General features: G+C 49.6%; 1 protein-coding gene across 1 annotated transcript in view; it reads right to left on the reverse strand.

Annotated features, from left to right (window-relative positions):
- The window catches only part of ABTB2 (ankyrin repeat and BTB domain containing 2), a 176542-nt gene that overhangs the window by 38635 nt on the left and 124905 nt on the right, over positions 1-13002 (reverse strand). Inside the window, exons 2-3 of the mRNA XM_012803463.2 lie at positions 9237-9386; positions 2133-2346 (exon numbers count right to left, since the gene is read on the reverse strand). Of these exons, the coding sequence (XP_012658917.2) occupies positions 2133-2346; positions 9237-9386 (364 nt within the window). The remainder of the gene's footprint in view (positions 1-2132; positions 2347-9236; positions 9387-13002) is intronic.

The raw sequence follows: 13002 nt of genomic DNA on the forward strand, positions 1-13002 counted from the left end.
GGCAGAGGTAAGAGAATCACTTGAGCCCAGGAGTCGGAGGTTGCTGTGAGCTGTGATGCCATAGCACTCTACCCAGGGTGACAGCCTGAGGCTCTGTCTCAAAAAAAAAAGCAAAGCCCTGTCACCCTGGAACCCCAGTATACTCTAGTAACTATGTACCAGGAGAGAGTACTCCCTCAGAGCCCTGGTAAGGACCTTGGGCGGTGGGGCCTGGAGGGGTGTGGGCCCAGCCTAGCCTGTTGTGGTGCTGTGAGCTCAGCCCAGGGCCTTCAGGGTGGAGAGTGAGCCAATGGGTGGTAGGGTCTGCTCACAGCTGGGAGCTGGGCTACCAGACAGCCGTTAGGCTGTCTGCTTGCCTGGTATTTTTAGGGTATCTTCCTTTTGGTGTCAAAATTAAAAAATTTTGGATCCTATTTTTTCCTAATGGTGGTTCCAATTTCCCACATATCTAATACTCATTTGAAATGATTCATGGAAAAATACCTTTGCTACCAATTTATTTGTGTGGCAGACAGCGTGGTTTTTAAATAAATAGCTATCTAAATACATGCATATGTGTGCGGTGCTGTGCAACTCAGCTGTTACAACCACACACGGACACGCGACACGGGTCATGAAGAACCCCGTCTGCTGTGTGTTGCAGTGCAGGGGTGGAGGGCAGGGGGAGTAGAACCTCCCAGGACGGCCAGAGAAAGTGCCAGCAGAAGATCATCTGCTTAAGGAGGACTCTTTTGCTTGGGCGACCAGACCCGGGCCCAAAGCCCTTGGGGACCTTGCCAAACAGCAAGCAGCTTCCTCCGCCTCCTCCTCCCCAGATGTTTTCCTGCCCTTTCTCCTCCCAGCCAACCCCTGCAACCGCAGCACTCTTCTACAAAGCAGAAGCAGCTGGGCTCAGCATCTGTACCCTGGCCCCACCTCCTGCTGGCTGCCGCTCCCAGGACGCTGGGCTCCACCTGCGGCCTCTTTGCTCTGCATCAGACTCAGTGTGGCCTTGCTTGGCCTTGTATTTACCCCTCGGTTCCCAGAGACATGGGCCACAATTGCTTTGCACTCCTTCTGACGGCAGATGGCATGGTGGCGGAGCACAGCCTGCTGGCATGGCCAGCTAGTCTCTCTGCACCTCCTTCCTGGTGGCATGGGAATTCAGGGAGCACAACCCTGTAGAGGGTGCAGCATGGTACCCAGCACATAGTAAACACTCAATAAAGTGCCTTTGTGCCTTCGTTTTCTGTGATTGTGGAGGCATGGAGACGTGGGCCTGGATGTAGATGGTGGAGCTGAGGAGATCCAGTGCCATCCAAAGACAACAGGCAGCTGGACAGGAAGACTGGAGAGTCCCCAGCACTCTGTAGATTAAGGTCTCAATGGGCTGCCAGGTCCTTTGCACACTCTGCCTCTCCCCAGCCCTGCTGTGTGGTGAATGTACATACATGGGGCTTCCTAAACCAAACATGAGACTTTTCCACTCTCTCGAGCACACAATTCTTGAGCCCACAGGCAGACCTTGCCTTAAGTGGTCATGTGGGGCCTTCCAAGTGGGGCTTATGCCAGCACATATGGTGTTTTGAGCAAATTATAAAAAAGCATCTTTTCCACGGAGAAAATTTCAAAAAGACAGCTCTTTGAGAAGACCCATTAGAAAAGACACCCTGTCCTTAGGCCAACACAGCCCTATGTACATCACCTCCTCACGCCCCTCTTTGGGTCCCCTTGTGCAGTACACAACCTGTACATCTGTCCTTAGCGGCTGTGCCCACAGCTGGAAAAGGATGGAACCCTGTAGAGAAAGCTCCCAACTGGGAGCTGCAACCTTGGGTGCTGGGGTTGTTCAGTCACTAACCTGCTGGGGTTCAAAGAACTGCCAGGGCTGTGATGGTCACATCTGTGAAATGAGTGAATGAAGCAACATATGCCCAAGATCTCTGACAACACGATGACAGCAGTGACATCACCATCAAAGAGGTGACAGCCACCACTGACTGAGGGCCAGTTACTACTCAGCACCTGTCCTAACTGCTTTTCCTCAAACACCAGCTCCAGGGCGCCTTTGTGTTGGTGGTGAGTCACGTAGTCAGTCAACACACGTTTGGGAGCAAGTCTTACCAGGTGCTCAGCCCAAGGAAGAGCCCTACCGTTCATTGTTCAGGGTCATTCTCGGGGGGTCCAGGTTGGGGTTCTCCATGGACTCCATCTGTGGACACCGCAGGAAGTAGTAGAGCGTGTGCAGGGCATCAGGGGACCAGGTGATGGGCTGTGGCGGCTGGCGGGCCTGGCGGGCAGGGCTGGCACCTGGACACAAGGGGTGGCGGCCCTGCATGTGGTGCATGGCTCGGGAGACCAGATCACCTGGTAGAGGCAGAAAGGGAAGAAGAGAAAAAAAGAAAAGGAAGAAGAGAAAGAGAGGAAAAAAAAGAAGACAAAATCTCAGTTCACAGCCCACATTCTTCTAAGGATGCTCCCAGTTAAAGCTCCCTTTGCCTTGGTACATAATTACTGTTTACCCCGGAGCCAAGAGGCGGAGGTGGAAACTGTCACCTAGACACAAAATAGCAATTTAGTTTCCCTTTCATTTCCCATCTTGCCCTAACTGCTGAATTAAACACTGGCAGGGCCTGTCCCCTCCAGAACTTATGCTAATGTGGTTTCTTTTTCAACATCCCCACTCTCTCCACCACCCTACGGGCCTCTCCCCAGCTCTATGGCTGAGGGAATCTCTCTGGGTCTCTCCTCCCAGCTCTGGGCTCTGCACGGATTCTCCCTGTGCTGTCCTGTGCAAAGCCCCAGGTAATTCAGCAGAGAAAGTCCCTCCAGCTCATCACCTCAGTGACAACTATCACCCAGTAAGGGTTTACTGCGTACCAAGTATGCAATTCTCCAGAAATATGACTGAATTTAATCCTTACAATGTTAGGGGGTCAGCATATTCCCATTTAAAAGACAAGCAATTGAGGCTTCTCTGATAAACATTTCCTGACCCAGGTGTTCTCCTGGTCACGGGGATGCCATGGAGCATGCAAGGTGAGTTAATTAGCCATGAGTGTATGGCTAATAAATGGTAGAGTCTAGATTTGAATCCCAGCCCGTTTGACTTCAAAGTCTATGAACTTCACTGTGACCTGGGCTGTGGCTTGCTCTATTAGAGTCGGGGCAGGGGGGTCTCAGGCCCCCATATCCTGTGTTTCTGCCCAAGTCTTTTCAATATCCCACCAACCCAAACAGGAAATGTCCCGTCATTGTGTGAGGCCACAATGCTGAGAAAGGATGGGCCAAAATAGCTCCGCACCTGCAGCACCTCCACTCTGGGAAAAGGGGCTCCTTCCTACTCCCCACAGGCCTGAGGCCTCAGGGTGGCCTCCTCTGCCAGGCAGTTTCACCCCTGCCCATGGTGGCTCCTTACAGAGAGCCCCTTCCACAGAGAACGTTGGGGACAGGGCTAATAGACAGGTTTTCATTTGGCCAGTGAAGTGTCTCTAAACATATGGCAGACCCAATACGTTCTGGGAATTTAGTATTCCATCCTGGTGTGTCCCCAGAGACTGCCACAGGGCTTACTGTATATAAGGCACTCAGAAAACATTTGGAAAATCAACAAACAGACTTATGCATTCATTTCAATTTCTGGTGAGGCTTGTCACAAGTTCATTAGCTGCCAAGTTCTCTCGTGACAGCCACAGCAGTGGTGTTTGGTTTCTAAGCAGGAATAAATGACACCCCTAGAATTCGAGCCTTCTGTGGGGAAAGTCTTTCTTGTCCCCTTCACCAGCCCTGGGTCTTCATTGCTTCCTACACTGCTGATTCTGCTTGTTCCTGCAGTTGTAGTCCCACTGCCTACGTGCCCCCATGAAGGCCAAGTGCCAAGAGGGCTGTGGGCAGCGAGCCACTGACACCCTGCTCCATCCCTGACGTTCTGATTTCACTTGTCTGGGGCAGGACCAGGGCATCTGCAGTTTTGTATAAGTTCCCTTGGTGATTCTTATATCCACTCAGGTTTGAAAATCATCAGGTAGATGAATAAGAGGACAGATTCAAGTCAGACATGCCTGGGTTCAAAATCAAGGCTCTGTTATTTCCAATTTTTGTTCTCTTAGCTCATCACCAGAGCCTCATTTTCCTCATCTGTAAAGTAGAAATAATAGTATGTACCCTACTTATTTTGAGGACTCAAAGAATTAATAAATGTAAAGCACTTAGCATCATGCTTGGCACAGTGGAGGTACTTGGTAAGGTTAAATCTCATGCTGTTATTATTAATGTCCTATTATTATGATTATTCCTCTTCCTTCTAGGACCAGAGCCTATAGTCAAATACTGCCCCACATTTCCCAGGATAGGAGGAATCTCAGCCCTGAAATACTAGATCCCAGCCCTGCCCTCAGGCTCCTGGGTGGCAGAAACTGGCCTCACAACAGCCGGTTGTATAGCTAGGTCCACTGCAATAACTTGAAATCTGGCTCCTGTTTCTCTAGGCCTAAATGTCACAACTCTTGGCAGGACCGCAGGACCACAAGGAGGAGAAGTCAAACAGTCTGCGATAGCATCAAAGAGAAATCTTGCTGAAATGTCATGTCAAAGGCTCAACAAAGAAGAAATCGTTATCATTTATTATTTTTGTTGTTGTTTCATTGTTAGTACTATTGGGGGAAAATGCTTTGGCAACACATGTCCAGCTAGAACGCAGGCAAGAAAATCAAGAAAGAAATGGAAGCTCCTCCTAAAGGTTTCCTAAAGGAAAAGCTGGGAGCAGAGAGAGCTCCCCTGAAGGTTCAGGAAAAGCAAGAAGGCAGCTGGAGATGGAGGTCCCCAGCTTCTTCCATACCAGCCCTGCTGTGGTCAGTTTCTCCCACAGATGAGAAAGACAGATGCCTGTGGCCGACTCTGATCAGACGTCTAAAAACTTACACTGCTCGGCGACCCAGGTAGGGCTACGGAAAACAGCCTGCTTTGGATATTCTCCCAGGGTGACTTTTCCTCCCTGCCACTTTATGGTTTCTAAACTTTGTGATAGATGTGAAAAGACAGACAAAAATCTCATTTAATTTTCACAATCACCTTGGATAGGGGAGTATTTCTACTTTACAGATGAGGAAAGAGGCTCACAGAAGCTAAATGAAAAGCCCCAGTTGCATGACTCGTTAAGTGACTCAGTCGGGGCTTGAACTGGGGTCTCTGTTTCCCAAACACACATTACTGACCATTGCACCACTGCTACAGAAAGTGTGGTCTGTGAACCAGGACAGGTCCACAAACTTACTGGTTCACAAAAAGTTAATTTTAAAAATTGAGAGTAGATATTAAAAAAAGAAAAAAAGCTTTCATAGCAACTTGACAGTAATATTATGTCTAGCTAATCTAACAATAATTTTTAAAATTAGGCTTGCACAGACTCTGCGTGGTGACTCATGCCTGTAATCCTAGTACTCTGGGAGGCCGAAGTGGGTGGATTGCCTGAGCTCAGGAGTTCGAGATCAGCCTGAGCAAGAGCAAGACCCAGTCTCTAAAAAACTATCTGAGCATTGTGGTGGGCACCTATAGTCCCAGCTACTTGGAAGGCTGAGGCAAGAGGATCGCTTTTGTCCAAGAGTTTGAGGTTGTTGTGATCTATGAGGCCTGCCATGGCAGTGTACTGAGGAGGACAAAATGAGAAGCTATCTCAAAAAAAAAAAAAAATTAGGCTTGCATTTTACATGTCTTTGTTCATTTCTCTGGCTATTCATCCACAGCTGGTTTGAGAAGCCCTGGTCCTGGCTGGGCTGTTGGTTTAGCACAGGTGGGTACTCAGAGCTTCTCCTGAACTTCCTAGTCCTTGAGAATCAGTTGTTCCTAAACCTTAGTTCCTGATGAAACCTTAGTCTGAAGCTGAGAAACACCCACCAGACAAGGAAAAACAAGTCCTCATCCCTTGTTAACCGTGAGAGATTTGATTAGAGGTGCTGTGGGTTTCACTCTGGGCTTCCCAGCCCTCATTATGAGCCATCAAATAAAAACAGCAGGCGAGTCTGGAATTTAGTACTGTCTTCAAAATAAGGCCTGTTAATACCTGGCTGCCTTTAAAAAGAAGTGTTTTGTTTTATTTCTTATTCTCTCTTTAAAATTTTCATGGGCAGGGAGGAACAGAGCAAAACACAAATACCCATGTCCCTGGGAAGCTGGGCCTGATACTAGAGTGAAACTTCTTACCCTGCCTGGCAGGCCAGTCTTGGCGAGGTACAGGCAGTTAATGCATGTAAAGCCCAGGATACGTTTGCAGGTCAAAGAGCTCAGAGCCAAGTATCACCAGCCTCATTAAGCTTTTTAGTCTCAGAGAGAAAACCTGCAGTATCTGCCTCCACCTATTCCCTCCTCCACCGTGGGTTAGTGAAAACCCTGGTTTCAAAGGGAGGAATGAGGCATGTTGGCACGGGACCCAGATGCTACGGGGATGCTTCTCCTTTTGGCCTTGAGGAGTGGCTGGTCCAGGATGTAGATCAATCCTTGGTGAATTTTAGGAGACAAGCGGTGGGTGGGATAGACCTTATTCGTTCTAACACACGCATGCTTGCATGCACATGTACGCATGCACCACAGACAGACAAACAGAAACGTGTGCACCGAGGGCACCGAGTGTTCCAAGCACTGGGGAGACAGCAGTGGACAAAAGAGATAAAATCTCTAGTTTCATGAAGTGGACATTCTAGGCAGAGGAGAGAGATGACAGACTGTTTATAAGTAAACATGCAACAAATGTCACATGGAGGCTGGTTGGTTCTGCTTTCTGAGGCTTATCTGGCCTATCTGGTTGGAGGCTCACATCCCATCAGGTCAGGATTCATCTTTCCATTGACTTGACTTCTTCAGTGTGGCCCACAGGACCACAAGAAGTGATCAGTGCTTTGAATAAAACTAAGACCACACAAGGGGAGACAGTGGAATGAAGGTGCAGTGCTCATTACAGGGTGCTCAGGGAAGGCTTGTCTGAGAAGGTCCCATCAGAAGCTTGAAAAAGTGAGGAACCAATGTATTTGGGCATCTGGGGGAGATGCTGCAGGCATGGGGAGGGCCCTGGTGGGCAGGTGTCCAGGAAGCTGGCGGCTGCAGTGCTGTCACTGGGAGAGAAGGAGCAGGTGATGAAGCTGGGTCACGTGTGGGGTCCTGGCTGCTGGAGAAGGTCTTGGATTTTACTGAGTGTAAGCCCTGGGGTGGGGGTGGAGGGCTACTGAGCAGAGGAGTGCCACCACTCAGTTTATACTTTACGTGCAGGTACGGGTTGGGCGGAGGCAGCAGAGGTGAAAGAGGTCGACTACAACTTGGGATGGTTTTAGAAGGTACAGCCAAAGACTCAGTGTTTGGTCCCCGGGCTGACCAGTAGGGATGGAAGGATGTGAAGCCCTTCCCTGAAGGGAAGTTTCTGACCATTCCTCCTCATTCCTGGCTGGGATAGTAGTAGACATGAGGCCACCATGAAGAAGGGCCAAGGACCAGCCCTGACCTTGACTTCTGCTTCCCTGAGATGCTGGCGGCTGGGCTGCTAGCTTGGTCCAGGCAGCCCATATCCCTCGGTGATCAGGAGTGTAACCTGGCTAGTAACACCAGGCAGACACACTGGCAGTCAAGGTCTGTTACTGGCCATGTGACGTGGGAAAGATCACTGTTCTGCTCTAAGCCTCAGTTCTCTCATTGGGACATACTTTGCTGAGTCATTCTGAGTAATAAGATAATGTGAGTGAGGTGCATCACATGATACCCTGCACACAGTAGGTGCTTACTTAATGTTCACAAGCCAAGTAAAACCTAGGTGCTCTCCAGCAGACTGAGGGTTGTGTCTCTCTGGGTTGTGTTCTCTCTGTTCTCAGGGCAGGAGAGTTCATCAAAGCACAGACTGTGTGTGGCCCCAAGACAGCTCACTGTCTGGGAGACATACATCAGGGTTGGAGATCAAGATACACACAGGAGTCCCCTTCCTGTGGGATCTCTCGAGGGATGGGGGGACCTAGGTGGCAACCTGCTGGTCCTGACTGCTGTAACACTGCCAGGAGAGACAGGGAGCCGGAAATCCTGCTTTCTTTTCCAGCCCTAGTAGAGACCTGGTCTGTGACCTTGAACTGGGCACCTCTGTTTCCTGTCCAGGGAAGGGGGAAGAGGAATGGACGGAGGGGGGAACTGCATGTGAAAGAAACAGGGTTATTCACTGGTTAGGGGCCAGAAAACTCAAGGAATCACAGACAGAGAAGGCTGGGGCAGAGAGGCACTCTGTCTGTCTTCATGCCATGTGCTATGACCCTTGGTGTGTGTCATTGCCCTCCACTGGGTGGTTTCGATAGAATGAGGGGGGATTAAGATGGTAGAATGGGTAGTCCAATTTTTCAACTGGGGTAACCACAGGCAGAGCTTGGGAGATGGCATGGGATGTCACGTCTGTTGACACACTTTTAAGCAGCTATCAGATGGTAAGGACCTATACCAAGGGTTTCCAACCGTGCCCCAGGTTCTGGTAGATGCCACCCGATCACATCTTGCTTCAGCCAGAAGAGCTCTGCCATCATCTTCCTTTCACTATGTTGAGGCTCCAGGGCTCTCTTTTTTTTTAAACTTTTTGTCTCATTTTGTCACCCTCAGTAGAGTGCTGTGGCATCACAGTTCACAGCAACCTCCAGCTCTTGGGCTTAGGTGACTCTCTTGCCTCAGCCTCCTGAGTAGCTGGGACTACAGGCGCCTACCACAATGCCCAGCTATTTTTTTTGTTGTTGTTGCAGTTTGGCAGGGGCTGGGGTCAAACCTGCCACCCGCCACCCTTGGTATATGGGACTGGCGCCCTACTCACTGAACCACAGGTGCCACCCAAGGAGCTGCTCTCTTTCAACTTATACATCCTCTGGGGCCAGGCAGGTAAGGTAAGTGAAACAGCCAGGTATGAGAAACCAGGTTCGTGGCACGGTGGGGAATGCCACCACCACTGCACCACCCTCAGCTCCCACTGGTTACTGCTGTGCAGAAATGGATGTGGTGTTACTACATCATCTGATTTTCCAAGAGAAACCAGAAACCAGATTTGTGTGTGACTAAGTCTCACATGTTGGCCAAACCATACACGTCATGGGCCACTGCTTTGCAGCCCCTGGTCTAGAGGGATCTGGCTTTCAGGGAAGGCAAGCTACACGGAGGAGGCGGCCAGAGGCCGAGCCCTCCTACCCTCCCTGCCTTCCCCTCAGAGCCTCACTCTGTGGTTCTACCACCCGGCTGGACAGGGCCGCAATACTTACTCAGTTCTGAGATGCTGCCCACACACGTGGCCAGGAGGGATTGCTCCAGCGTCCGGAGCTCCAGCTGGGCATAGGCATCGGCTCGCTCGTCATGGCCCAGGGACCCACCACCGTTGTAGGGGCTGAAGTATGCAGGGAGGGAGAGGACACCTGTGGGGAAATGAGGCAGACAAGTCACACTCAGGATGGAGGGGACACTCTGTAGGTCCTGGCTCCCAGTGGGCAGTGCTAGACCTGGCTGGTCAGTGGGCAAACCTCTCTGAGCCTTGAGGATATAGAATCTTTCACAGGGGACCAAAATGACAAGTGGCACACTGGCACCTGTGTTTTTTTTTTTTCCTTTCTTTCTTTTTTTAAGAGATAGAGTCTCACTTTGTTGCCCTTGGTAGAGTGCCGTGGCATCACACAGCTCATAGCAACCTCCAACTCCTGGGCTGAGGCGATTCTCTTGCCTCAGCCTCCTGAGTAGATGGGACTACAGGTGCCCAACACAACGTCCGGCTATTTTTTTGTTGCAGTTTGACTGGGGCTGGGTTTGAACCTGCCACCTTCAGTATATGGGGCTGGTGCCCTACTCACTGAGCCACAGGCGCCGCCCTGTACCTATGGTTTTTAGCAAGCAGAGACCATTCCTTGTTGCAGCTGCACAAGGAACTGGCCTTCTTAAGCTGGTGAGGCGTATAAGAAAGCATTTGTTCACTCACTCCATGAATATTTACAGAGTACCTACTAGACTAGCCTCGAGAATTGTGCTATGTTCAGGGTTCCAGGGTGACAAAAAGACCTGGCTTTTTGTCAGGGTCAGGTATGAATGCCCAATCCTGCAAGAAGGGCAACGCTACCCTCAGAGCCCCTCCTCCCCTGTGCTGGGAATAACAGCTCGGAAGAGATGCTGCCGTTTCCACTCCAAGAAGGGACGTGTCCCAGCCACTGGCCAAGTCCAATTAGTGTTTTTCATTAGCACATCCACAGCAGTGGAGTAGAGCTGTCAGAATCAATCCCAGAGGGCGACAGCATGTAAATTTCTCTAACTCGTTGTGCAGCTTCTTAGAAAGCATCAGAAAAGCAAAATCAGAATCTGGTTTAAAGTTACAGGTTGGTCCCTTAGAGCACATGGCCACGGAGATTCTAGTTGCAGCTGGAGCCTAGTACTATGATTACTGACTTTTGGTAACCATTTCTCTGGCTGCTGCATCTTTTTTTGACTCTCCATCCCTAGGGTTTCTTTATTTTATAAAGGAAAATGCCCATGGGGATTTAATCAGTTACTTTGGGAAAAAAATCTTCTTAAAATTCCTTGATATTTAACTGGAGAACCCCTGGTATATGCCCAAGTCTGGTGAGAATTCCCGGTCCTGACAAGTGTGATGGGAGTGAGAGGACAGCAGCAGGTGCGGCAGGGCGGTGCCGACAGGGCCTCGGCGTGGAGGGTGGGGTACTGTGATTCTGGCTCTGCCCCGTGACCAGTGGGGTGATCTTGGGCAGGTTACTTGCTCTCTGTATATCAGTTCTTCATTTGTAAACTGGATATAATGAGAGTTCCTCGCTCGTAGGGCTGCCTCGAGGATCAGCTGGGTCACTGGAGGTCAGCACTTAGGCCAGTGCTCGGCTCACAGGCAGTGCTGTTGAGAGCTGCTGCTACTATTTTCACTCTGTGCTGGGAACACAGGCTTTATTTACACCATCTCCCTTATTATTGCTATGATCCTATAAGGGGGACACTGAAGGCTCCATTTTAGATATCAGGGGATTGACATTTGGAGAGTTTGAATAAACTTGCTCAGATAAGCGTTAGAACTAGGCTGCCATTCAGGTTGAGCTGGCTCTAGAATGTGGACACTTGACCCCTCTTGAGAGCCTAGAGTCCAGTGAACACACCTGCAAGGCTCACTCATGGCAGTCCCTACTGGGTGGCTTGTGTGTGTGACAACACTGCTGTATTGTCACTGCCCCTTTTGTCCATGACCCCCCTTGATGAGCCTTGTGTATGTTTCTTTCCGGGGCAAACAGGCACCAAAGTCTTTTCTCCAGCCCAGTCCTGCCCACAGTTCTGTACGTAGGTTCAGCCAGTGGTCAGTCTTGCCCTCCACGCCTGCCCTACCCCTAACCCGGTCCCCCTGCCCGTCACTGTGTCCCCTCTCAATCTCCTCTGCCCTGCTGGATGGCAGGGACCCCTCCCACCACATCCAGCACCGACTTGGCAAAGCACTGCCTCAAAGCACTTCCTCGAAGCTTTGTTTCCATGTGGGGAGGAGGAGGAGGGTGTGATTGGACTCTCCCCAGAGCCACCCCCTACCAGGGCCTTGTTCCCTACAGCAGAAACCCTGACAGCTGAGTAACCAAACACACAGTGAAGAGCTGGCTTTAAGCAATGAAACAAGTGAAACAAAAGAGAAAACCACCCCAACTACAAGCTAAAACCCACAGACAGCCCAAACAGCTGGGAGAGCCCTGGTGCAGGCCCGGCCCCTCCCCCTTTCTCCATTATTAATCTACAGAAACAACACTGGAGACATGTGGATCAAATTTACAGTGCTTAGGGCCAGGGAATAGGAAATTCAGCTGATTTGTCAAAGGATTCCCAGAGAGAAATATTATGTCAGTGGAGCCAGTAACAGGAGCTGGCAGCTCCATTAATAATAGTTCCACTTTCCCAGTCATCACCCACCCAAAGAGGCTTTCACTTAATACTACAGCAGAAGTAATTAGGAACCTATTATTAATAACAGCAATTGATAGCATCACAGCTTTTGCATGGTATGTTTTGCTTCTAAAAGATTTTTTGCACCATCCTTCTGATAAGGGCAGGCAGGGCAGTTTTGATCAATAATACCTCCATGATAATAACCCATATTGCCCATCCTACAGCCAGAAAAACTAAGGCTGGAAAATGTTATGTGACTGACCCGAGGTTATTGAGGGTCAAAACTGAACAGGAGCTAGAATTCCAATCTCGTCATTCTCAAGACCCTAAAATGAAATGATGTCCTCACTCTGGATACCCTGTCCTTTCCTGAGCTAAGCAGGACCTGGGATATTTGAGAGAAGAGGGTTCTGTTTAGGTCTGAGGTTTGAGAGGTAGGAGTTCAAAGATAGACCTAGAAATAGGCCTTTTCCTTTAATGGATCCTCCTGCCAAGGATCCCTGGAGGCTTCCCCTGAAGCTCCAGAAGTGGAAGGCTGCCTGCCTCATTGCCTCTGAGCTTTCCAGAATGCAATTTCACAGTTTGTCTTCTAAATCTGCCCTGTAAGAAAGCCTTCTTCCTATCAATTCTATCCCAGGTAAGCCTATTCCTCAGCAGTTCCCACTGGAGATGGAAAATTATTTTCTTCTTCTTCTTTTTTTTAAGAGACAGTCTCACTTTGTCGCCCTCGGTAGAGTGCTATGGCGTCACAACTCACAGCAACCTCTCTCTTGGGCTTAGGCGATTCTCTTGCCTCAGCCTCCTGAGTAGCTGGGACCACAGGCGCCCGCCACAATGCCCAGCTAGGAAAATTATTTTCTTTAAATTCTCATAACACCTCAGGGGGATGGGGAGAGGGGTTGGCTAATTCACACCTACTGGGTACAGCGTACACTAACTGGTGAAGGGAACCCTTGTAACTTTGACTCAGTCTGTACAAAAACAAAATATGTAAACAAATGTGTGTACAACCTCAATATTCTGAAATTAAATAAATTGGGGGCAGGGCGGCGAGAGGGGGGAGAAGAAAGAAAAGAAAGTATATCTTTTTTTTCCCACTTAGTAAAATCCTTAAGAAAAATA

Source organism: Otolemur garnettii, unplaced genomic scaffold (genome assembly GCF_000181295.1).
Source record: "Otolemur garnettii isolate 467f Iridium unplaced genomic scaffold, OtoGar3 scaffold00001, whole genome shotgun sequence".
Lineage (NCBI taxonomy): Eukaryota > Metazoa > Chordata > Mammalia > Primates > Galagidae > Otolemur > Otolemur garnettii.